Consider the following 27,293-nt stretch of genomic DNA (forward strand, 5'->3'; position numbering starts at 1 on the left):
ATTAATGTTATCTGTTATCATTTTTATCATTATTCCAGTCTTCATGGTCACTTTAGAAATGACTCCAATATGCTTTTTTTCAGGATTAATCGATAAGAACAGAAAAAGAGCAGTGATTTGAACTGTAAATGATTGTAGCTCTTTTTTGCTGAATGAAAAGTGTTAAAAATAACAATAAAAAAAAACTAACCCCAAATGTTTGAACGGTAATGCATATTAAACACACTTACGCTTTATTCTTGGCTAATCGTGATCATTCTGGTTATGTTTGGCAATGGATCTTGGTTACCATGAAAATGTTGTCAGCGAAATTAAACTCTCTGGTGTTGTTCAATCATTTTAGAAAAGTTAAATGAAAAACATTTTTAAAAACCCTAACCTTCAAAATGGTACTAAGCATTTTATGAATATTGTGAATGGAGGAAGGGGGAAACAATCTACAAATCAACAATGATACACACATAAAAAGCAACAAACAGCAAACTCAAATACACATATAAATGGTCCATAATTTGGTCCAGTATTTGTTCAACGCAAACATAAATAGTAAAGGAAGCCAAAATGTGTGTCATGGATGTAGTTAGGGTTGCCAAGTGCATGGTTTTCCAGTGGAATTGGGCTACTTTTAACCCACTTGGCACTGTTTTCTTTTCTTCCATTTGTTAACTTATGGGTTCGATATTATGGGTTTGCACCAATTACACTCTACCAAATATATATCCTACCTATGATCAACTACTGGGACGTTGAAACAGGGTAAGCAAGCACAGTTTTGTGAGGTCCAAAGGCTCCAAAGAAGACACTACGCCATGACTGACATTTCAAAAGTAACAGAGATGTGTTGCTAACTTTATTTATGAAAAAGAATAATTGTAATATTAATATACAACCATGTATATGTAAAATATGTATTCTACATATTTGCGGTGGAATATTTTGAGTTTTTGATTTACACAGATAGTTTTATTGGCCATCGGGGTAGTTTCTTTGCGAAAACCTGGCAACCCTGAGACTAATTCACAACTGTTTCCATTATATTAATATTAAATATTAATTTTCACCTGAGATTTGGAGCCAAGTAACAGGGGTTTAAAAATTACTTTAGAAAGATGGCTATTCTGTGCTATTTTTCTTTTTAACACACTTGACAGTTAGTAAAGACATCTTTATCGTACTTTAGCAAATGGGGACATTATAAAACAGAAAAAGTTACATCTTTTCATGGCTGTAACCTCTATATCCTATGATAATTTGGGCGTTAACAGTCATTTCCAGAGATATATAAACTTCAGTGCGGCTCAATGAGAAACGGCAAGTTTGCGAGTTTAACTTAAACAACTGACAGTTTAGTTTCAAAGCCATTTTCTCCTCAGACATATAATACACATACATACATACACATATATTTTGTGTGTGCGTGTGTGTGTGTGTGTAAATAATGATGCTTCCATCTCTATTAAATAACTCTTAACTCTTTTTAATACTGAGTAAAGGTCTGAAGTCTGAAAATTTGCATTTGCGTTTTTTTCCGTATTTCCATCTGAAATAAATGTCAAGCACAGAAACCTTTCACATAGAGTCTGATGCATATTAACTTATTCATTGCTAGAAAGAAAAAAAAAACCTGAAAAAAGTTTGGAGTCAATTCAAGTAGTAATGTTTGTTCCTCTCTCTCATTTTGGATTTTGGCTTTCGCTCGTGTTTTAGCTCTGAATGGTCAAACACCTCTCTAAAAGGTTTTTACGTATGTGAAAAATTAAAAAAAATATATATATAATAATAATATTTTTTTTTTTTTTTTATGACAGGAAAGTTTTGGAGGCAGTGTGTAAATACACAACGTTAGGTCGTATTAATTTTTTTTTATATGTGAAAATTTTGGATGTAAATTTCAAATTTTGTGTGAAATAAAGTTTACAATAGAATATATGAGTGAATTATGTCAAATTATATTAAATATACATCCATTGCATGTAATATGTCTTTCATGACTATTTATGTTTGCCTTTTTTCAAAGAATAAAAAAAGAAATATCATTAAATTATTGGGTAAATTTCTGACTATATAGGACTATTGTCTCCAGTCTGTTTTGACAGTGAACAACACAAGTGTGACAGCTAAATGAACAACACCAGAGGGTTGATAACATCTGTTACCATCCAAAAAAGCATTAATAAAATTACCATTTATAAAACATTAAAAGCTAAACTTCAACAGATACCCCCTTTGAATGAGGTATAAAACATATTAAGAAAATGAATAGTTCAGTCATGACTGATTGATTACTTCATCAATAGACGATAATCAACTCTAAACATTTGATAAAACAGATCTCAGGTAGAAATGCATTGATTTGGGCTGAATCCCCCAATGTCAGTCATATGTGTTTCTCCTCCAGTCCAGCTTGTGGCGCTGTGGTTCAGACCAGCAGTGGATTGTCCAGCACTGCTACTCCTGCAGCGACGCCGCCATCTGCATGCTCCGAGCTCTTGGTCCTCAGAAGATGACCAACGCACTCATTCAACACCAATTCACTGCCTTTCCTGTGTGGGAATATATTCATTTGTGATTAGCTGACAATGAATGTAGATTCCACCTTTCTCCTGATGATTTGAGTAAATTACAGGAGTAGCTTCCATTCAGCTGTAAACAATCTGTGAAATGTTTTACGAAACTTGGGTACAATATTGACCTTATTCTACAATGCGGAAGGGTGCGCGTTTTTGCGATTGTTTTAGAACTTCCGATTCAGCTGCCAATGGGAGAAATGACTATGAATAATAAACGGCAGAAAACGGTTAAACTACTTACTCTACAAACAAGTGTTTGCATGACAATACAGACAAAATAGAATAAATAATAAGAAAATATCAGTTTGCAACATCAAGCAGCAAAACGAGCTGTTTTTAACGTCTAAAAATGAATGGAAGTGAATGAGACCGGAAGTCTCGTGCCAAAATCATTCAAATGGCTGCGCCCTCTTGTACGCGGAGAATAAGGTGAATAGACTGACCAGACTTTGTTTTTTTTCTTATTATTTTAGTGTCTTAACTTAATAGCGCAGTACGTAAGTTTGACACCCAGTGGCTGAAGTAGGTATTGCACTCCTGGTTCAAAACACATGCAAGTGCATATTTCCAGATTGACAACATCAACAGGAGCGTGCCTAAATATCAAGCCCAAAGACTGATGTAAGTTGTGTTCTAAAAGCAACAACACGCGATAGAAGGAATATTTTCCATTTTAAAAGGAGCTTTTGTTCTAATAACACCTAAAATTTATATTTTAGAAATGACAATGATCACATCAGGTACATCTCATGTGCTTTATTCAGTGTTAAATGCTAATATTGTTATCCTAATTATGAGTTTGAATGCAGTTTTCATGACATTTTTTGCCATACTACTGAAAATAACCTTAAAAATAAAATAAACCATCTGATATTATAGAGCTGTGACTCCAACAAATATCAGTGATTCAGCATGTACAGGTACATTTATTAAAGAGGTTTAATGTGTATTCATTATGTTATAAACCTTATCATTTTGTTGGTGTGGAGTGAGTGCACTATTCTGTGCTTCTGAATGGCTGTATTCTGAATGTTTCTGTCGTGTTACATCTGGTGCAAACAGCCAAATTGTTTATCACTGCAAATCCTGTGACATACAGTAGCTTGTTGTTAGGACACGGGGTTACATTCTGATGGTGTAGAAAATCTATATAGGCAATGTCAAAGAAATCTTGGACACTTAACCCTCATCTGATACTACGAATGTCAAATTTAATGTAATTTATCTAATAGCTTGGTCTAAACTAGAGTTATTCTGTGTTTCCTGATGTGCATATAATGGGGTGGGGGGATGGGGGAATATATAGGGGGTATAGCTGTTAAAAGTATTATTCAATTTTATTGTAAAAAATTTATATTTTCATTTTTGGTCATAAAAACTAAATTACAAAAAAAATGAACTTAGCATGTTTCTTAAATATCTGTAAATATTAGGGTATTTTTATGCTTTAGAAGAGTCAAAAACTTATATACAGCACCTTTAAAAATGTTTGTTTAGTCAATGGTAGCAAATTGTGTCATAGTATATTCTCACAAACAAAATTACTATCCACATCTATATCCACATCACATCTATAACTCTCCATTAAACAGAAGAAAGAAGTGGTGTGAAAGGCTGCATTTTGGCATCTTTATTCCATGGTTTTGGCCTTCTGTTGACAATAGACCTGTCTGTATGTGTGAACTGTGTCAATTGTGTAAAAAATTTTCAATAAAATGCTTATGATAACCCGCAGTTTGTTTACCTTCAAGCTCTGCTTGACGCGTGATTGTGAAGGAGCCGGCACGTTAAAAGCATCTCGACTTGTGAAAGTGTTCCTCCATACTGTATGTTTTCATATAAGTTGTTCACAATAGAGGAATTACCAACCTACGTCACACATGACGTCACATGGAGTTCCCAGTTGCAAAAAGAGACCGGTTGCAATAGCAAACATGATGTAGGATGCTAAATTCGAAATTTTACCGTACACCACACTGCTTTTAATGCCAACTGCAGATGTCTTTGCCTTAAAGAGAATTGAATTGAGTGAGGACCTAATTAAAAATGCTTGACTCTGCAGTTCTTTTTTATACCAGGTAAGTTCACACTATGCTGAATCATACACATTACTCGTTTTTAATTGCAGAAATGATTTCAGCAAAAACAGTAACATATGGTTAATTAAACTGCGGACAATGCTTAGAATGAAATGTAAAAATGTAAGTTCACATACCCTGCCGTACAGGTGTAGTTCGTTGTAAGAATGCAGTTGTTTGTCTGTTGATGATTACCCAGGCCTTGTACAGCTCTGTATTTTTTTTCCTTGTCTTTGTCTAGGCAAAACTTTTTAGCACTACAAAGTTTTGAATCTGGTTATCATGGAACATTATTTCTTGCACATGACCACACAGAACAAAATTGTAGGCATCCAAAGACTTGTAGGCCTTTAACTTCTCTCTTGTAAAATCACTTGGAGTTTAATGAGATATTTTGGGTTTATATTGGATGCTTGGTCATTTCATCTTATCCAATATCCATTGGGAAGGTGTTATCGCAAATGGACCTGTCAGACGAACGGCGCTTACTTTAACGTTCATTTTGCTGAATAACTGCGCTTATCACTGGCTGACAAGCTGTTTTAATACGCTGAAAGTATTATGCAAGTAATATATATATTATGTAATCAATATAACTTATTTCTAAGACAACAACAAACTCTACCGCATTGGTTGTCATTCCCTCGCTGTAAATGCTAGCGCTCCTGTATTGTTCTGCAACCTCACTGCATGTGCATCCTGAATGTTTACAAATCGGTAATTCGACTACACTGATCCATCCACAGAATTTGTCATGTAACTTAGTCAAGTGTGTAAACATTTTTTGTAAAATTTTTACAAATACAAGCGCTGCCATTTAGAGGTCATTTCTGGTTAATGATGTCAGAATTTACTGGTATTTTGGAATGGATGTGTGAATGATCTATTCCGGAAAAATTACGCATCGTCTGTGTGAACAACTTTTTTATGAATTCATTGGTAAAGTCGCTACAGAAATTTTCCGGATATTCACCGGTCTCACTGTGTGAAAGGGGCCATTGTCTTTTGTGTTCATGGTCCAGGGTTCATAAATATTTTTCTCAAGACTTTATGTCTACATATGTGGTAACAAAATACGCATCAATCTATTTAGTCGAAATTTATTTAATAATCTGTATCAAATGTATTTAGATAATGCTATAATGTGAGAGCACGTGATTGGCCAAGAACAGAAAAGTAGTAAAGACAACCAAGCTCTATTCAAGGTTTGTTATTAACAAATTTCCATGATTTTTTCTAAAATGTTGTGGAAAACAATGCCTTGCATGGAAAATGTCATGTCAAAATTCCATTACTTTTCCAGGTTTTCCATGACCGTATGAACCCTGATGATGACTCATAGATCGTAGTTAACTGAACTTACTCCCAGGAGCAGATCTGAAATGGACATACCTCGAGTAAGCAGGTTTAGTGTTAATAAACCCAGAGTTCAGGGTTTAGCAGGTGGTAAGTTAACCTTGCTGCACCACTTAATCAGTTTTAACTATAGAACAGTGTTAATAAAACACAAACTGACACATAAATGGCCTGTTTCCACTGAGAGGTACAGTACGGTACAGGTCGGTAAGGGTCACCTTTATCAAGCCTGCGTTTCAATTGCCAAAAGGGTACCCTTTTGGTGGGTGTGGTGTATGGCAGAAAGTTTCAATCAATGTAATTTTTACTTGAGGAAATGTCACAGTAAAGCTGTATGGGTCGTTCACATATCATATGAGAAGCACTTCTCACAAAACAGATGCTTTATACACATAAATGCTTGTGTATAAATGTTCATTACTAACCTTTCTATGAACAGGATTTGATTATAACTGCAGATCAATGATCAATAGCCTACTGTAATGTCTGTGATTGTGTGAAATAAATAAATGCAGCATATATGAACACATACAGACCCTTACAGTCTCTGATCAATCACTGAAAAACTACAGCCATGTACATTTAGTCCTTTTTTGAGTTCTAAAACGACATGAAATATAGCCCACAGTCAGTGCAAACCTCTCATGCAGGTCTTTAATCTTCAGCAGCACATGTAACTTCCTGTTAGAAAGAAATTTCGTCATGCCGAGTTAATAATAGTCCATAAGGTGATGATAATAGTTAAACATGGCAGTTTGTTCATGTTTCAGGTTGCTGAAGCATCATTTGCTGCTTTTGAAGCATCATTTGCTGCATCATTTGCTGACAGGATCGGATATCAGAGTGCTTCAATGATCACGTGCACGTTATTAATACGAGCTCAAAAGTTCATTATTTCAGACACAGACACGCTGCGAGCTCTCTGGAGAACGTGAAAACGCTCGCGCTTTAGACGGGCTCGTAAAACAACAACAGGACATGGCAGATATTGTTCTTCTTGACTTTGTGGCTGTACATCAAGAGGTCAACAAGGTTTGTTTGAGCTCTGGTCGACCATGGCTTGTTATTATATGTATATATTACTACAATGAATGTCTCGGCTGTGTTTTTAAAAATTGCGCTTCCTTTGTTTTTATTCTCCTGCTTCTGCGAGTGATGTTTCTCTGTAATCCAATAGCATTCAGCTGCGCATCTAGCTCTGCCTTATGGTACCCTTTGGGCCTGTTGGTACCCTTTGCAAAGGATTACCAAAAAGTGGTACGGTAAGGTTCGCTTTTAGGTTGCCTTTGACAGAGCTCAGTGGAAATGGGCCAAAAGTGTAATATTACAATGAAACGCAAGGTTCCTACTTTAAGCCAAATTCCCTGACTTTCACCGACTAAAGAGCTGAATCCTTATAAACAGGCAGCTGTTGTGTTGAGCAGTCCCTCTAGAATTTTGGAGTTCTGTACTAGCTAAAATTACACACTCAAGCAAATGGTCCAAAATTTAGGTCCTGAAAAATTTGAATTCTTTCTTTAATTGCCTCAGATTTTGGCCACCAAATTCCAGCATTGGCATCTGCATGGCTTTATATTAGAATCGCCATAAAACAAAATTTAAGACTGTCCTATTTGTGGCGCATACATCTACTAAAAAAAAAAAAAAAAAAAAAAAAATCAAAAAGAAAATTTAACCTGCAACCTTCCAACCACCTCTCTAACCATTAGGCTCTATCCCCATCCCTATATCTCTAACCATTAGACTCTAACCAAAATAAAGTAAAATAACAAATGGAGGTGATGACACACTGAGGTCATATGAAGTGAAAAAAATCGTTCCATGTAAGATACAGAAAATGATTTACAATACTATTAGCTTTAATCCATAGCCTGGTCAAACAGTTCTCAGTATATGTCCGAGTGTTGTTCGATTGTACTCTGGATGCTTTTGATGATGAAAGTGTGAGAGCTGGTAATGCGATCACCAATATCGCTCAACAAACTGCATCACCTGACCTACTGTCCAAGCAATTTCATCATCAAAAGAGACTAGATTACAATCGGCTAGTCACACATGTGTTGAGAACTGTTTGTCTAGGCTGTGAATTATAGGTGATAACATTGTAAATTATGTTAAATTTCTTACACAGACCATGCATTTCACTGTGTCATCAGGAGTTATGGCTATTGATTTGGACTTGTTTGCATTTTTATTTTTAATCTAAAAGACCTAATCACTGTTCACTGCCATTATATGAATCACCAAGGACCACAGATTCAGCTCAAAATCATCTTTAATCTTTTACTGAAGAAAAAAGTGACTTCTTAGATGACCTGTGGGTAAGTAAATTAACTGAGTAAAATATAAAGCCAAACATACAATTCACTCAGTTTTCACTATCGATATAATTTTTTATTAGTAGTATTCATTCATTCATTCATTCATTCATTCATTTTCTTTTCGGCTTAGTCCTTTAATTAATCCGGGATCGCCACAGCGGAATGAACCACCAACTTATCCAGCACATTTTACACAGCGAATGCCCTTTTAGTCGCAACCCATATCTGCGAAATTTATTAGTAGTAGTGTAACCTTATTATTTGAAGCTATTCCTTTCAGTTCTTTCGTTTCTCAAACCAGAAGTGCAACCCATGATTTCAAAAGCAATCATCCCATGTAGAACAAAGGTAGACAGAAGCTGCTATTGTGTTGAAGAACTGCTAGAAGTAACCTCACCTGACGTACACCCCGAATGCACCCAGTTCACTGAGACAAGAGCTGACTTTCAGAGGAGCTCCGGGTCTGAGCAGGATGTTCTGGACCGGGATGGGCTGGATCTTGTCCATTAGGATGTAGGCTGTTCTCTCACTGGAGTTCTTCAGCTTCTCCAACACCTCACAGATCTCATTGCCGTATATGTTGTTACCTGAGATGTAGAGTAGGATATCTTGGTGAAATTCTTTCTTTTAATATTTAAAAAAAGCACATTTTAACCTGATTGCACAAGTATGTTTGTGAAAATAGCCAAAAATACACTGTACATTGTAAAAAAAAAAAAAAAAAAATGCTGGGTTCCACACAGTGCCTTCATGCTGTCCCAACGCAAATCGATAAAGTTAATTTAAAGAGCCCATATTGTACATGAAATAGGGTCATATTTAGGTTGTAAGGGTCTCCAACAACAGTCTAATATGCATGCAAGGTCAAAAAACACTGTCATGGTCTTATAATCTGCATTTATTGTTACCTAATTATCCCAGCGACTCCCATATGAATCGTTCAGCGATTCCTTTGTTCCCAACCCCCTCCTCAGCGCGAAGCTAATGTGCGCTGATTGGACCGATGACAGCCTGCTGCGATTGGTCGACAGTGACAGCCTTCAGCGCGAGACAGAGTGAAATGCCCAGCAGATAATCAACAATATAAAAGTAGTCACAGTGCATACACGCTTCATAGTGTAAGGCTTTTTTCACACACACACACACACACACACACACACACACACACACACACACACACACACACACACACAACCCTCCTCAGAAGAACTGGGGAGATCGACGCAAGTCTCCTAGCTGTCACACACTCGACCTGCTTTCTCTCTCTCTCTCTCTCTCTCTCTCTCTCTCTCTCTCTCTCTCTCACACACACACACACACAACGCTCCTCAGAAGAACTAGGGAGAGCGACGCGAGTCTCCGGTCTCCTAGCTGTCGCTCACTCACTCGACCTGCTCTTTTTCTCTCTCACACACACACACACACACAACGCTCCTCAGAAGAACTAGGGAGAGCGACGCGAGTCTCCGGTCTCCTAGCTGTCGCTCACTCACTCGACCTGCTCTTTTTCTCTCTCTCACACACACACACACACACACACGCACACACACACTCAAACAAACACAAACACACAAACACATCACGCTCCTCAGAACAACTAGGGAGAGCGACGCGAGTCTCCGGTCTCCTAGCCGTCGCTCACTCACTCGACCTGCTCTTTTCCTCTCTCACACACAAACACACACACACACACATCACGCTCCTCAGAAGAACTAGGGAGATCGACACGAGTCTCCTGTCTCCTAGCATTTAACTTTAAATCCGTAAACAAAGCGGCACGCGTCGCGTTTTCAACGTGGCTTACATGCGATAAGAGAATATAAAGAGCAACCGCGTGTACTGTACCAGGTTAACAAGTAACAAAACAATAAATACATTAATTTGCAAGCTAGAGTAAACGAGGCAGCAATTTTAATCGCACTTACTTACACTAGTGAATAAACCTTAACCACTGACTCTTCACAGTTTCATCTTTGGGTAGAGACTGTCAATATTATCCATCTGAGCACAGCGTGACTTCATTCGACCTGCGGCGTCTGTGTGTGTGTGTCTTCAGGTTTCAAATCTCCCTGGTTTGCGCGCGTAACTACTGGCGAGGCTTGTGTTTCGTGGCTGCGTCATCGCGAAACACCTAATGACTCGTTATCAAGGCGACTCGTTTGAAGCACTATGAGTCGACTCTTTTATAGATGAATCAATAATTTTAAACACTGTACACTTACAGATTTAAGCCTTAGCTGGATATTTCACTTCACTTAGAGCTGTGTTACACACTACATGGAAGGGCATTTTCAAAAACCCATAATATGGGCTCTTTAATGTTTGTTTGTTTTTTTTAACAATTTTAAGTTAGTTGAACATAAAACAATTAAGTTATCCCCAAAAAACCCTCAAGATATTTTTTAGATTTTCAAAATATCTATTTTTCTTTATACAAATAACTTAAATACATTTAGTAAATTTCCTTGTAAACATATAAAAACCTATTTTTGGTTTAAAAGGTGAAAAAGGCATTATTAAGAACTTCTTCTGGACAACTTTAAAGGCAATTTGTCAATGTTTAGATTTTTTTTAATAATTGTATCCCCTCAAAATATTATGTCTGAAACAGATGCCCGAGCCACCTCAGCTGATTTCTCTCGATGTGGAGGAGCAGCGGCTCTACTCCAAGCTCCTCTTGGGTGAAAGAGCTCCTCACCCTGTCTATAAGAGTGCGCCCTGCCACCCTGCGAAGGAAACTCATTTCGGCAACTTGTATCCAAGATCATGTCCTTTCGGTCATGACCCAAAGCTCATATTTGGGTCATGACCGAAAGGACATGATCTTGGATACAAGCTGTCGAAATGAGTTTCCTTCGCAGGTAGGAATATATATATATATATATATATATATATATATATATATATATATATATATATATATATATATTTTTTTTTTTTTTTTTTTTTTTTTTTTTTTTTGGCGCTCTACCGTAATACGCAGTGTATAAGCGACCGCCAAAATACCTTGGTGGGCTAGACAGTTCATTTTGAACTGGCAGCTGGCCTGACCGCAGTTTAATGGGCAACACACCCATCACAGCACATTGGCTAATGCAGGATCATTGTACACATGCTGTACTTGACGTCTTCCCCCATGGGTGTACAGTACAAATGCATGACAGAACTTGTGATTCTCACCTCCTCCCTCCCTCTGAGGCTTCAGCACATACTGATCTGGATTGGTCAAAGCCATTGCTACCGTTTTATCACCTTCTTCCCCCTGTGGAAAGACAGGACATCCATTTTAACAATTGCAACAAGAGAAATGCTGTAGAGTAGTTTATACAGTGGCACTCAATACTGCTTCTGACAAAGAGCACAACATTTTCTAATATGTAATACAGTTGAAGTCAAAATTATTAGCCCTTAATGTGATTTTTTTTTCAAATATTTCCCATATGATGTAAGAGTAAGTTTCACATGTTTAAAATGTTTTAAAACAGTGCACGTGTGTAATGAATTACAGCAATTTAGCTTAGCTTTACTTCATCAGCACAGCCGCATGTCAGAACAATTATAAAGGAAGACGCTTCAATCCCGGTTTGTGGATGTTAAATCAGGTTTACTTTGTACATTAACATAACAAATATCCATACAGCAGTGGAGATTAACCTGTAGCCTGTCACATTTGCGTGCAAAAAGAGTGCAAAGTTAAACGCGTGCTCTGTCTGTCTGTCTGTCTGTGTGTGTGTCTGTGTGTGTGTGTGTGTGTGTGTGTGTGTGTGTGTGTGTGTGTGTGTGTGTGTGTTTGTGTGTGTGTGTGTGTGCGCGTGTCTGCTGCGGTGTGTGTGCGCATGTGAACTTTGTAACAACATTGTGTGCGACTCATCGATGCAACTGCACAACAAATACTCATTGGTAAAAAGTTCTTACTGTAGTATTTCTCACAAACGCTACGTGAGATCTGCTTCCTTTAAGTCTGTCTGTTGTCTGACGCAGCCGAGGGAGGAAATTAAGGCACGCAAAAAGGCACGTAGAAACAGTGGGCGTGAAGGACTGGCCTTAAAGGCGCAGTACGACAAAACAGCCCCCTAGTTAAAAAATGTATAAAATAGAATCTTGCGAAAGGTATAATGAAAAATCTGATGGGTGTTTTGAGCTGAAACTTTACAGAAACATTCTGGAGACGCAAAACACTGAAAAAAGGGGTAACCTAGGTGCCCTTTAAGCTGTATAAAAGTGTCTTGAAAAATATCTAGTAAAACATTATTGTCATCATGGCAAAGATTAAATAAATCAGTTATTAGAAATTAGTTATTAAAATAAACTATTATGTTTAAAAATCTTCTTTCTGTTAAACCATAAATTGGGGGCAAAAAGATACAGGGGGCAAAAAATTCTGACTTATTCTGACCAATTGTATTTAAACTAACATTATTATTGCATGCCTCTCCAGAATACTTGATTTTGATTGGTCAATCATGACATTCCAAGTTATTCGAATACCTTATTCAAAGGTATACATATATATTATGGCCCGTTTCCACTGAGTGGTACGGTACGGTTCGGTTTGGTACGCTTTTATGGCCGTTTCCACTGTCAAAAAGCATACCGAACCGAACCGTACCACTTTTTCGGCACCCTTTCAAAAGGGTACCAAACACGAGAAAGGGTACCAAAAGGCGGAGCCACACGAGCAGCTGAACTTTTACAGAGAGGCGTCATTCGCTTACGCAACAAGCCAGAATGAAAACAAAAAACCCACCATGCTTGAAATACACAGCCGACGAGCTGAGACATTGCAGCGGAATGATTTATACATATAATAACGAGCCATGGTCAACCCGGGCTCAAACAAACCTTGTCGTCGTCTTGATAAACAGCCACAAAGCCAAGAAGAAGAGCAGATTTTCCCTGTGCCCCGTAGTTTTTTACGAGCCAGTCCGAGGCGCGAGCAGTTTCAACAAACTTCTTGAGCTGATGATAATAACCTGCGCTTGATTATTGATGTGCTTTTGAAACACTCTCGCGTTTGTCAGTGTCTGACAGGATCGGGAAGCGCGAAAAAACAAAGGAGAAGCCGAAAAAAAAGGAGCACATTATTATTCAGCAAACATGAACAAAATGCCATGTTTAACTAACTTATTATCTTCACATTTTGGACTAATATGAACCGGGAATGATGGAATTACTCTCTAACAGAGGCTACATGTGCTGCTGAAGATTACATACACAGATAAGAGGTTTTCACTGACTGTAGGCTATATTTTGTGTTGTTTTGAACCTAAATACGGACAAAAATGTCTGCTGGGTGTAGTTCTTCTGTAATCGATAACATATCGGAGACTATAAGGGTCTTTATGTGATTATATATTTTCATTCAATTATTTATTTAATATAATTACAGACGTTACAGTAGGCTGTTTCGCACTGTCATTGATCTTCAGTTACAATCAACTCATGTTCATAGAAAAGTTAGTAATAAACATTATACACAAGTATTTATGTGTATGAAGCATCTGTTTTGTGAGAAGCGCTTCTCATATGATTTGTAAGTGACCCATACAGCTTTATTGTAGACATTTCCTCGAGCGAGAATGACGTCGACTGAAACTTTCTGTCATACACCACGCCCACCAAAAGGGTACCCTTGTTAGTGGAAACGCAAGCCTGATAAAGGCGACCCGTACCAAACCGAACCGTACCGTACCAGTCAGTGGAAACGAGCCATTAATGTTAGTTTAAATACAGCTGAAGTTAGACTTACTTGATGTTATTCCCAGAAAACAACCCCTGAAACTAATAACAGGCTCATCTAAGAGCTTTGAATCATCTTGACTGCCAGTGAATACATTTGTATACAGTGTCAATCAGTCACCTCTAAGCAGTGGCTCCTGTACAGTACAGAGTGCGTTCAGCTTGCCAAATTTACACAAATCTACAAATCGCTAGCAGTGTGACTCTGAAGTGCTGCATGTTTGCAAATTCTCACAATGTCAACGAAACGTTCTGCATAGTCAAAGGCACCTGTGGTAGCACCCAAAAGGCAGAGGAAGATGCTAACCATCGCAGAAAAAGTTGGACTTCTGGACATGCTCCTGGAAGGTAGAAGTTACGTGGCTGTATGGCGCCATTACAAAATAAATAAGAGGATCAAATAATTTAGATCTTTGGTTTCATTCTATAATACTGGACTAATTTTTCTATAAAAGTTTGAACTCAGAGTGTTTAAACAAGAGAGCCTGTGTGAGTAAAGTGTATAGTGTGTAGTGAGGGGTTTTACAGCCTTAAAACGTCTATAATAATTGTAAAAATAAAGCTGACTACTTCACAGACTTCTATTTTTAGACTCCTGCGATTAACGAGGGACCACTGTTTACACATACACACACAATATTATGTAATATGCCGTTTGAGACATTTTTCTTCCAGCAAACTTTACATTTAATTGAAGTGCTGCTAAAATATTACAGCTCAGATCAATGTGTGTCTAATTCTTTAGGTTTTTTGGTAAATAACCTTTTTGAGTCAGGCTGCTGGTCAATCTGCTGAATATAAACTCACAAAAATGAATCATGATGAAGTTTGTAACCTTCTGATTTGATTTAATTGTCGGATTCTTTTAAATAAAATCTAAATCTGTTAAAATCGAATACTATTAAATTTAATGAGTTGAAAGACATGAATATGGTATAAATATGTCTAGCTGTAGAAAAAGCCAGATCCAATTTATAAAGTTCTATGAGATTGGACTTATCAAACTTCAGCTGTTCTCTCGTTTTGTTTTCCAAATAATTTAATGTACTGTTATATTTACTGATGAAGTATTATCGGGTTTCATTTTGAGGTATCGCGTGAGAAACGAGTGATGAAAAATGCCAAATTTCAAATCAAATTCCTCAATTCACAAAGGTTTTCACTTGAGGTGGTTTTGGACTTTAAAAAAGGGTTTACATTTGAAACAAAAAGTACACATTTATTGAGGAAAATCTGATGAGGCGAACATTGCACCCATGTGATTAATCACCATCATTAATCTCCATTATGCTTGCCTTGTTTACTGATTGGTTACTAGGTTACCAATACTACAGTCAGGTGTTCTAAAAATGTGATAAACACAACTACTGTAATTTGCATTTGGGTTATTTACCCTTTTTTGTAAAATTTGAAAAGATTCGCTTTACCTTAAGATATTTAACTATTTAAATTATTTGTATTTACTAGGTATGGGTTTGAGTAAAATGAAGAGCTATTCACATTTCTTCCAAATTTCAACAAACTTTTATGAATTTTTTTTAGAAAATTATATTTGGTCATAATATCAAATGTTTTCACTTGCTGTGATTGAAAAAATCAGGAATATTCCACCAAATTTTGCTATCTTAACTCTTCTGAAGTTAAAACATTACCTTGTTGACTATAAATGAACATAACCATGTCTACCATGTCCAACGTGTATAGTCCAGCAAAAGTGGCCCGGATCTGAGCAACTGTTTCGGGTTCGTCAGGGAAAAAGCGCTCCAAAACACCTGGCCGAGCCAATTCCTGCTGGACCTTCTTAGTACCGGCGAGATGAGTGCTGATATCTGGACATTTCACCGCAACGGAGCGTTCCATCATCAGACGCACCTCCCAACTCTGAAACACAAAAAGCACATCAAACCACATGCATTTCTGACAAGCATCTGGCTTTACTTCAGGGAAATAAATCCTCACCTGCTCTGATGTGTAGTTTTGAGGCATGTATCCATTTCGGAAGTAGACAATGGCAATCTCATGGCCATCTCTGCAGGATGAATTATTTAATGAATTATAAAAACGTAAAATGTTTAACACTTGTGGATTGTTCAAATTTACTATACTTTTGTTATGTTGGTGGCCGTTTTTGCCCCATTGACTTCCGTTATGACTGCATTTTTTTTATTGCAAAGCCATGACACCATATAATCACGCATTCTTGACCTAATAAATTTGATAGGCCTGTGCAAAAAAGTTGAGCTTTCATATGGAGTTCTATGGCGTATAACAGCAAATTATAGTGTGCATTCATGAATACACTTACTATGTTTTTGTTTACCCCATGTAGTTCTGAGAGCTGAGCTGCTTATTTTGATTTTCTTAGACATATCAAGGTAAATGCTCAAAAAGCTCTCACACACACACCAACAAAACTAGCAACAATCAAGAATGCGTGCTTATATGGTGTCATGGCTTTGCAATCAAAAAAATGTTGTTATAATGGAAGTCAATGGGGCAAAAACGGCCACCAACATAACGAAAGGGTAGTACATTAGCCCACAGTGTATTGTTGAGTTGGACAATATTCAAAGCATTTTCCCAAAATAAGATTTGTCACCAAAAATCATTCGCATTTGCTTTAACAGAAAGTTGTGGACAAATTTTCTTAAAAAATAAGAAACGCATGTTAATATTTTTATGACTGAAAACCAAGTCATTTATATGTGTTGTGTGATGCAAAAAAAGACATTGGTGATTTTTAACAATAATTTGTATTTTTTGTATTGTTTATTTATTTATTTTTTTGTATTCATTTTTTTGTATTGTATTTTTGGTCTGGTACCATGGCAGATTTAGGCCTGTAATAAATAATAAAAAAAAAAACCATAACAAAAATCAGTCATTAACACCCCATTCATCCGAATGTTTTGTTCAAAATGGCTGATTCACTGAGAAGAATACAAGATGGCTGCCTTTATGAAAGTATGCCTGACGTGCCATTTATACTAGTGTATTTTTCTTTTAAAATTTCATTACGGGATGAAAACACCCCTCGTTTAGACTGCCTTTTTATTATTCTCCAAAAAATAATTTTTTGCTGTTGTGTAATCGTCATATGAGAGAAATCTGATGAACAAGGGAACATTGGTAAAACTTAAAACAAAAAAAATTAAAGATAAAAATATATTAAAAATGGATTAAAATGGTTAAAAATAAATAATTAAATAAATAAAATACTGACTAAAATGTAAAGCTGACTATATAACCTCTTCTAAAACACAAAACTCTTTCATAACTTGAATTTAAGGCTAATTTTAACAGCATTCTAATGACCTATCATGTATTCAGTGCTTTTGGACTCTTGCAAGTTGCATTTTTGTTTTACTTTATATACTTGACAACATCAGCTGAGGTCACACAATGTTAGATCTACAAATATGATTATTGTAGACAGTAAATATTGCACAGCTCTACAATATCAGCATTAGTGTGTTAAAGGTTCAAGACACCCTGGAGTACTTTTTTGAGATTAGCTCCAGTCAACTTTAATTGTGGGGGAAACTGGATAATTCTGAACTTTGTCAGCTAATTTCATCTTTGGGGTTTAAAAATCATTTTTGGGGCGGGATCAAAATCGGCAACGTAGGGCGAATTTGCTAGTGGGGTGATGAGGCCTCGGTTTCTCACTATTATTTATAGCAGAGTTCTTATCCTATGAGAAGACCCTGCTTCTTAAATATTCATGTGAGCACGTGCTTTCTGAAGGCAAGGCAGACCTGCCAAGCTGTAAGATCCAATGACAGGGTAAGACTGCATCCGCGCATAGCAAGCAGTATTTAGCCATTCATGAAGGGTGGTAATGTTATGCGTTTGTTACCATGATTCACATGATTTGTTGCATGTTTTTTCCTGCGATGCTGTCAGGGCCGATACTGTTGGTTTGCAGCAAGGATTTTTGTCGAGAGAGCTGTATGAGAATTGGAGAATGGTGGACTTTGTCTTTTATCGGTTGAGTTCGTTACCATTCAGACACATCGCCTATCTCTGTGCTGCTGTGCCTGCCTATTTTTAAAATCCTCCAGATTACTGGCAGGGCTAATGGTTGGAATAGATAGGGAAAGAGACCTGCTGCACTGCTATCCATTGTGTCTGCATTCAGACCCGGGATTCAGGAGGAGAGAAGTCCTCGTCATTTATAGTGTTTACATGATTATCTATATAATGATATAACAAGTTGTGGTTATGTGTATATGAAATTCCAGATAACAAATATAGCAGGGCATTAAATTGCTGTTTATAACTTTGCATTTTAACTTTGTAAACTATAAAATCATGGGTCTCCTCGCGGTTTGTGTCTGATTTTGTGAGTCAAATGATAGTTGTTCGCTCCCCTATTTCTCCCCTGCTCTGCCGGCCATGCCCACTCCTCCCTCTACTTACAACGCTCCAGGCCGATCATGAAGCATTTTTTTTTTAATTCTGGGGTAGACTTGAACCGAAAGAGGGGGTTTCATGGCCCTTTAATATTGTTAACTCTACAATATTAGCATTAGTGTGTTAACAACACAGATGAGAAATGTGTGATATTATATCTTTAATCACTCACACGAAAAGCCTCTTGCTTTCATCCAAAGATCCAGTCCTGTAAACATCTTCAAACTGTCTTCTTATTACAGGTATATTTCTGTAGATACAAAATAACAAATCATCACTTCAGTCCCAATAAATGTTCTTGGATGGAGAAAGAGGTATCAGAAATGTTCTGTATACTCAATCCCAATTAGAGCAAGATTATCTGAGCACTTCCTGTACCTTTTCCACAGCTCGTTCTCCACATATCGATGGTCATAAATATTCCTCTGTACATTCTCAACCAGAAACAAAACCACAGCCCTGAAATGGATGAAACCAGACAGGAAGAGGTTACTTCATCATTACGATCGCAAAGTAAACACTTCATAACGTGATGATAAAATAAACCATCATGACTACAATAATAATTTCCACAAACTGATGCAACTGAATATTTAAAGTGCAAGTACGTTTCAGTTTGGGGTCAGTACATTGATTTTATATAATTGTATAAAATTTCTTAAAAAAAAATTAAATAAAAACTCTTTTTTTAAAAGAAATAGTTCACTAAAAAAAATCTTTTACTCATCCTCAACTTGTTCCAAACCTGTTTTGAGTTTCTGAATTCTGTCAAACACAAAGTCAGATATTTTAAAGAATGTTGAAAACCGGTAACCAACTTTTTTACTTCGTTAATTTGTGTTCCACAGAATAAAAAAATCTCATTCATTTTTAAAACCACTTGACAGTGCGTAAATATTCATTTTTGGGTGAACTATGCCGTTTGGGTAAGAATGCATTACATGAATCATGACAGTAAAATCATATATAATGTTAAAAATATATATGTTTTGAACTCTGTTCATCAAGAATAATATACATGTCATTATTTATCCTGAGTTAAACCCAAAAACAAAATGAAGTATTTGAATAGACAGTTGATTACATAAAATGTCAATGCAAACATAGATGAATAAAGATGAACTTCAGCTGGGTGGAGCAAAGCTGGGTCACATCGCTCATAACTTCCGCAAAAGTTCAAATAATTAAACTCAAGAGGATAATTCACTTGAGGTGAACAACATCCTGCGAGTAATCTAGAGTGATGGAATTCCATAGTATTTTTGTTCCTACTATGCATGTCTATGGCTGCTTTTTTCCATTCGGTTTCGTGTTCAACAGAAGAAAGAAATTCATTAAAGTTTGGAACCAATTTCATGTGAATAAATGGTGGGAAAAAAATGGTGGGAATCATTTTTGGGTGAACTGTCCCTTTAAAGCAAAGGTCTCAAACTGGATTCCAGAAGGGCCATAGCGCTACACAGTTTTGCTCTAACTCCAAATAAACACAGCTGATCTAATTAATCAATGTGTTCAAGACTACTAGAAACTATTAAGCAAGTGTGAGTTGGAGCTGGTTGGAGCTAAACTGTGCAGAGCTGCGGCGAGTTTGAGACCCTTGCTTTAAAGCAACAATTATTTTAACCACTGATAATAATCTCAATAAATAAAAGCCACTGATAAAAGCTCAATAGTTTCTTAAGCTTTAAATCAGCTTATGAGAATGATTTCTAAAAATTCAGCTTTGCGTTCACATGAATAGACATAATTTTTTTAACACACCTCTTGGATCCGTAAAGCTCCCAGGCCTTGGCCAGACCTTTGGCCAGACCTGCTGCTGGGTTGTTGTCGAGAACAAGACTGCACTCGTCTGGCAGGTTTGCCACCTTCAGAATGTGTCTTTACACAAATGAGAAACAGTTTATCAGAGGTTAAGCATCATACAACAAACATCATTCAGTCACCAGTGAAACATTTTAATACAAAATCTACTTTAATTGAGTTAGCCTTTATAGTGTTGTTTTTAGCTTTAAAGGGGACCTATTATGACCCTTTTTACATAATATAAAATAAGTCTGTGACATTCCCTGTGCATGTGAAGTTTTAGCTCAGAATATCTCACAAACTATTTTCATAACTCTTTAAAAATGTCTCTTTTAGACTTTGATCCGAATTGGTGACTGACGTTTTAATTTTAAATTAGATTGTACTCTTTTTTTAAATGAGGGAGGAGCTACGAATGCCTGTACGTCAGCATAGTGGCAGATTCAGAACAGAACTAACATTATTTTCGTGAAAAACTGAAAATATAAAAAGTGGCTCAGAAAAAGGTAGTTTACACAGACTACGGTGGCCATTAGTGCTTCCTAAAACTCCACATTTACAAACCCCTTTTTGTTGCTGACATTATCTTCAGCAGGTACGGTGAGAAAACTCTTAATAGCAGACGGTTGCTTCTCACTCAGGGCTGTCTATGCTAATGAGGAAGAGATTATTACTAATGGGTGGGGCTTTCCCCCTCTGATGACACATACAATGGGAGAATGTCAAAGTTTTCATCAAGTGGGATTAGAAAAATATAGAATTAATAAAATTTTACTATTAGACGCCAGCTTGCTGCCACACAACTGTATTTAAACCCCTTATAAAAGTGATTTTCCATAATAGATCTTAAAATGTATGGTCAGACTCACCGATGGACATCTGGTGTTCGTGAAGCAAGACCACCAAAACTTGCAGCAATAGTGTTGATTTCAATCTGCTTTAGAGATGTTCGACCGTCTGGATTGTGGTCCAACATGTAGTCTGAGCGATTCAGACCCACTACTATTTTCTTGAATAAGAGAGAAGTTAAATACATTAAAATTTACACCTAAAAAACAAATTGACTATTAATTTTATTAGTTTGAACAGTGAAGTATTTTTACTTGAAATTTATAAGGAACAGTTCACATAAAAACGAAAATTCGCTAATCTTTAATCACCATTCAAAAGCCTGTTTGAGTTTTTTATTCTTCAGTTGGAGACAAAAGACAATATTTAAAAAGTAACTGCTGGAAACCAGTAAACTTCACCTCCATAGTATTTGTTTTTCCTACTATGGAAGTCAGTGGTTACCCCTTTCTAACATTCTTCACAGTATCTTCTTTTGTGTTCAACAACAAAAAAAAAGAAACTCATTAAGGTTTGGAAGCAATTGAGGATGAGCAACAAATAACTGGTAAATTTATATTATACCTGAGCATGGCCCTCCCGCTGAACTTGTTTGCATATGTTGAAAAGTCTGGCTGTAAATTCGTCAACTTTGATGGTGCTTTTGGAAAAAAAAGAAAAAAAGTAGATACTTAATAGAGCAATATAATTACTAACATTAAAGCCTCTGGTACAGTGATGCACAAATTTTTTCGTATGAAAAGCCAGAAACCAAATATCTTTGAAAGCCATGGGCAGAAGGTAAATATCAAACTATATTACATAAAAGTTGCCATGGGTAATTTCCTAATATTTTCATAACATTTAAACATACACAGAAAACATTACTTTTAAATCATATTAACTAATGCAGTATAACTTAAATGATAACTTACAGCGATAAAAACAATTACATTTACACTCACCGGCCACTTTATTAGGTACACCTGCCTACTCGTTAACACAAATTTCACATGGCAGCAACTAAATGCATTTAGGCATGTAGACATGGTCAAGATGATCTGCTGCAGTTCAAATCAAGCATCAGAATGGTGAAGAAAGGGGATTTCAGTGACTTTAAACGTGGCATGGTTGTTCGTGCCAGACAAGCTGGTCTGAGTATTTCAGAAACTGCTGATCTACAGTATTAAGATTATCCCCCACAACCATCTCTAGGGATTAAAGAGAATGGTCCAAAAACAGGCTCACCAAAATTGTGGCCGGCGAGCGTATAACACAGTGGAGTTCAATGCCAAATAAAGTTATGGTTTGGGTACAGTATTTAACCGGCTACTAACTGTAACCAAACCATTACAGTGACTAACTGGCAAGTGTCGGCAGTATTCCGCTGTAAAAAAAGGCCTCTGAAACTTCAGTTTAGGAAGGACTGCAGCAGATCAATCGTAACATACCTGGCCAGTGTGTCCTCTAGAAAGCTGTGATTCTGGCTGACTCGGTCCACCAAGCGGTTAAACTGTGTCTGCACTGCCAGTGCCTGATGAAAGAGTGCTGTGGGCACCGGTGTGGGAAACAACGTGAATGGTGCATAGCTCACCACCTGTAAACGAATACAGATTTATGGTTTAAATATTTTTATTCTAAGAAATTTTAGAAAATATTTACTTGTAAATACACTTTTTTAATATAAACATAAACCTTACATTTTTACAATTAGACATAAAAAAACAATAACCAACAGTCATACAAATAATAATTAAACAAAAAAATAACCATGCATTCCCCCAACCAACCACCAACCAGTGCTCTCCAATGGTAAAAGTAGGTACTAAAAACATAGTAAATATATTAATCACAAGTTTGTAGAAAAAAAATAAAAAGGGGACCAATTTTTTTTCCAGATAACAAAACCTTGTCTATAAAGGTATACTGAAATTTTTCCAGATGTAATGTACCCGTTAACTCTGTCAGCAGGGCCAGAGCAAGCTGAACTGCCGCTCTAGGCAAAGGACGATCACGCCGCCCTCCACCCGAAAGTGAAAACCAAAGTAACCCATTAGCACAGTTAAAAACGAAGGGGGAGCGGTCGCAGATATAACTGAGGACGCGGGTGGTGAGGGAGGTGTCGCGGACGCCGCCCTCTCTATTCTGCCACCTAGGTTGCCTCTATGGACACGCCGGCCCTGTCTATCAGCCATAATTTAAGCATCGGAAATTCTTTTTTCCTTCCAAAACAAAAGGATATGTTTGTTGGCAGAGATCAACCCATATGAAACAAACTGTTGTTGTACCAGTGTAAGTCTCAAAAATTCTTCGGAAACTCCAAACACAAACACAGATTTGATTGACTACACTAGAGATATAATAGTGTGAAAATTTCATATCACGATTATTGACCAAAATTATCATGCTTCAAAATAACCAATCATGGTTTCAATGATAATGACAATTTGAAACATTAATAAAAATGTATCTTGTTTACACTAATACACATCTACAGCAGCAGAGCCATTCAGTCACTTCTGATTGTTTGAGCGAGGGGTTTCTGACAGTGTCACACGATGGAGCAGAACTAACACTCCATAATCCAGAAACAAAAACAGCCAGAGGACACACAGAATTCCAGACATGACTGGGATAAGATGTCGCTCTGTGCTTCAGTCAAAACACTCATAAATGCCACCTATGAGTCTGGACATTTTAGCTCTGAAATGCCACAAGGGAAAGCTTTATTTATATTAAAATAAAATGAAAACCACAAAGTTAGCTCTAAATCTATGCAGATAAACAAAAAGTAGTATACATTATAAAACAATTAAACGTTTAATACACATTTAATACAATAATACACATTTTATAATATCACACATTAAACAATGAATTGTTTTGTTGTTAGTTAACACAAACCATAAATAAACAATACTTGAACACCATTTATTAATCATGGTTCAACATTAATAATAATAATAATAATAATAATAATAAATACTGCATTATTAAAACCCAAATTCATGCTTATTAATATTAGTTATTTCAGTAAAAAGACATAACAATAAACACCATAACTAACTAAAGTTAACAAAGACAAATAAATACTGTAATACTGTGAATGTATTGCATTGGTTGTTCATGTTAATAAATACATCCATTAACTAACAAGTGTTAACCAATAAGTTAACCAATAAATATCATAATACATAGCATGCATACATTTTACCACAAGTAAACATTCTCTTGGTAAGTTTTGCAGCTTGGATGAACGGTGCATTTCTTAATTTTATTTCGAAGTAGATAAGGACGTTCTCTTACTTCAGGAGAGTTTGGCATGTCTTTGGTCCGCATCAACACTCCATGTAGCAGCGCTGAGTCTTTTGCTATCTCCTCTAAACGTTTGATCTGGTTTTCATCTTTCAGGGTGTCCTTCAGTTTGACAGACATAGCACTGAATCTGCAGTCAGAATAAAACACATTTGAGTCATTTTATATGGAAACGCTTCATTTGTCCAAGTCTGATTTTCAGTAGACATTTTCATATAGATACAAGTCAAGAATATTACCCCTTCTGTGTTTTTTACCCGTTTTGTTTTCTATTTTCCATATATTTCCCAAATGATGTTTACCAGAGCAAGGAATTTTTCACTGTATTTCCATAATATTTCATCTTTCATTCTCATTTTTGTTCTGGAGAAAGTCTTATTTGTTTTATTTCAGCTAGAAATAAAAGCAGTTTTCATTTTTGTTTAAACATTTTAATGTAAATATTATTTCCTCCCTTAAGCAATAGATTTTTTTTCGATCGTCTACAGAACAAACCAGCATTATTCAATGATTTGCCTAATTAACCTAGTTAAACCTTTAAATGTCATTTTAAACTGAATATTAGTATCATGAAAAATATCTAGTAAAATATCATGTGCTGTCATCATGGAAAATATAAAATAAATCAGTTATTAGAAATTTGTTTTTAAAACTATTATGTTTAGAATTGTTCTTTCTGTTAAACAGAAATTAGGGAAAAATACAGGGGGCTTAAAATAACTGTACACTATTTCCCTATAATGGAAGCACTATCAAATTAAACTGTTAAATGAAACACATATTTATGTTTTATTTTTTTTACAAGCCCTGTGTTCATAAATATATTAAAGTTATTGTGTGCAGTTATTATGTATTAGCAAAAACAAACACACACACACACACACACACACACACACACACGCACACACACACACACACACGCACACACACACACATCAACATAAAACAGGCTTATCTAAATTCCTAATACACCCACATTACAAGCATAAATGTTAAAAAACTAGATGTATTTAGTAAATAGAAAGCATGAAATTCAAGGGTCTTCTCATTTCAAGTGACTTTTGTGAAAATAAAATGTTAAAATATGGATGGAAATAGGCATAAGACGATAACCGTTTTCAAGGTATACCGCAGTTTGTAAAAGTCAAGGTTTTAAAATCACCAACATTTTTCTATTATACCGTTACTACGGTATACGTAATATTTTTTATATATGTTTTTTTAGGACAACAGTATTTCTAGCAGAAAAGATATCCAAAGGTGCCGTTTTAAATGGTAAAGAAATCTGTGTTTTTGAAACTAACAAAGACAGCAGAAGTCAATTAATCATTTGAATTATTTAGCCTGACATGTTTACTGCTCCAAAATTTTATAAATGTTTCTCAAAATAAAATATATTGTGTTCAATGGGGGGGGGAAAGTTGTTTTTATTTACCCAGACACTTAAAAGGAATATATTTTAGAGCAGTAATCACAATACAATGAAACTGATGTTTTAATCCAAGGTTATCATACCGGCAGAATCTTATACCAGCCCATGTCTAGATAGAAACTGTATTCCATGATATCTCAGTGTAAAGCATACGTTCATGTAAAAATGTACTAACCAGTACTTATTTAAATGTGTAACAATTTAAGTAATCACACAAAATACCATTTTAAATCATTACAAACTTCCTCATGCCAAATAGCTAAAGGTTTTAAAGAAAGTATGAGATTTAAATTTTAAAAATATGGAGTATTTTGGGATGTACAGCAATTTCTAATGAAAAACTCTTAATATATGAAAATTTATTCTTGTTCCATGACATTTTTATAGATAATTAGATCTATTTTTTTCTTAATTTTTTAACAAATTCTACATTGAACAATATTTAATAGCTGTGTTCTCTGAATCATGCTAAAATGTATAAGTGATATTGCATTTATAAAAATATATATTTACTTTATTTTATATATAAAAGGCTGTAATAAACTTAAATTGTTCTTAGTAAAAAATCCTTTTGGTTTTTCGCCCACACACATCTTGCTAATATAATAAATAACACATTATCATACATGTCCTTATATTGTGTACAACATTTACTTGCTTTACTCGGACTTTGCACTGCCGAGAAAGGAGAAGTGACTTATTTACGACTTAATTGAATCGCAAATGAATGAGACTGTAAACAATATAAGATGCAAAAGGTAATGTTATATGATGATGTAACGATCATATCTCTACACTCACCATGACACGGCATAACTTTACCAGATTACACTCATAAACAGCACAGATGTCAACAATTAGCCCATATAGTTGTAGAGTTTTGTCAAACCTGATGGTTGCGGGCTGTGTTTGGTCTCTCCTGTGGCTCTGAAGGTCGTTGTTTACAGCGAGTCTGTATAATATATTTTATTCAACAATTCTGGAGACGATGAGACTGACACTCAAATGAAGTAGCTTCAGGCGTGCTAATAGATATGTATATGTGTGTGTGTGTGTGTGGCGCTGGTTGTATCAATGGCTGACAGCGTCCAATCAGCGAACAGGATGTTTATGACGCAACGTGCGCGCGCAGCATTTCCTATGTAATGAACGTGCTTTATTTCCAACCCATAATGAATAAACTGAGACAGGATTGAATATCTGGCTTCAAAGAGATTTATGCCTGAATAGGAGGGCATAAATCTCCCATTCAGGCATGCCCAAAACAAGTATATTATTTGGAATAAACGCTAAATAAATAAATATGCAAATAAATGAGTAAATAAATCCACAAATTCCTGGATAAATAAATATATAAACGATTAATAGTGCAGGCAGGCAAATAATTAAATAATTTTCACGAATGTTGGGGAAATAAGTAAGTTCATTTTCCCCC

General features: G+C 36.0%; 1 protein-coding gene across 1 annotated transcript; it reads right to left on the minus strand.

Moving 5' to 3' along the window:
• Nucleotides 1-210: 210 nt before the first annotated feature.
• On the minus strand, nucleotides 211-26,912 carry gss (glutathione synthetase). The gene is made up of 13 exons (XM_056449037.1): nucleotides 26,748-26,912; nucleotides 24,418-24,556; nucleotides 22,563-22,708; nucleotides 21,697-21,772; nucleotides 21,153-21,292; nucleotides 20,242-20,358; nucleotides 18,859-18,939; nucleotides 18,653-18,730; nucleotides 16,024-16,093; nucleotides 15,751-15,945; nucleotides 11,506-11,587; nucleotides 8,723-8,912; nucleotides 211-2,543 (listed from the first exon to the last, which is right to left on the minus strand). The coding sequence occupies exons 2-13, from the start codon at nucleotides 24,544-24,546 to the stop codon at nucleotides 2,420-2,422; spliced, it is 1,428 nt and encodes a 475-aa protein (XP_056305012.1). The 5' UTR covers nucleotides 24,547-24,556; nucleotides 26,748-26,912; the 3' UTR covers nucleotides 211-2,419.
• Between the last annotated feature and the right edge of the window lie 381 nt (nucleotides 26,913-27,293).

This window comes from Danio aesculapii, chromosome 23 (assembly GCF_903798145.1).
Source record: "Danio aesculapii chromosome 23, fDanAes4.1, whole genome shotgun sequence".
NCBI classification, from domain to species: Eukaryota; Metazoa; Chordata; class Actinopteri; order Cypriniformes; family Danionidae; genus Danio; species Danio aesculapii.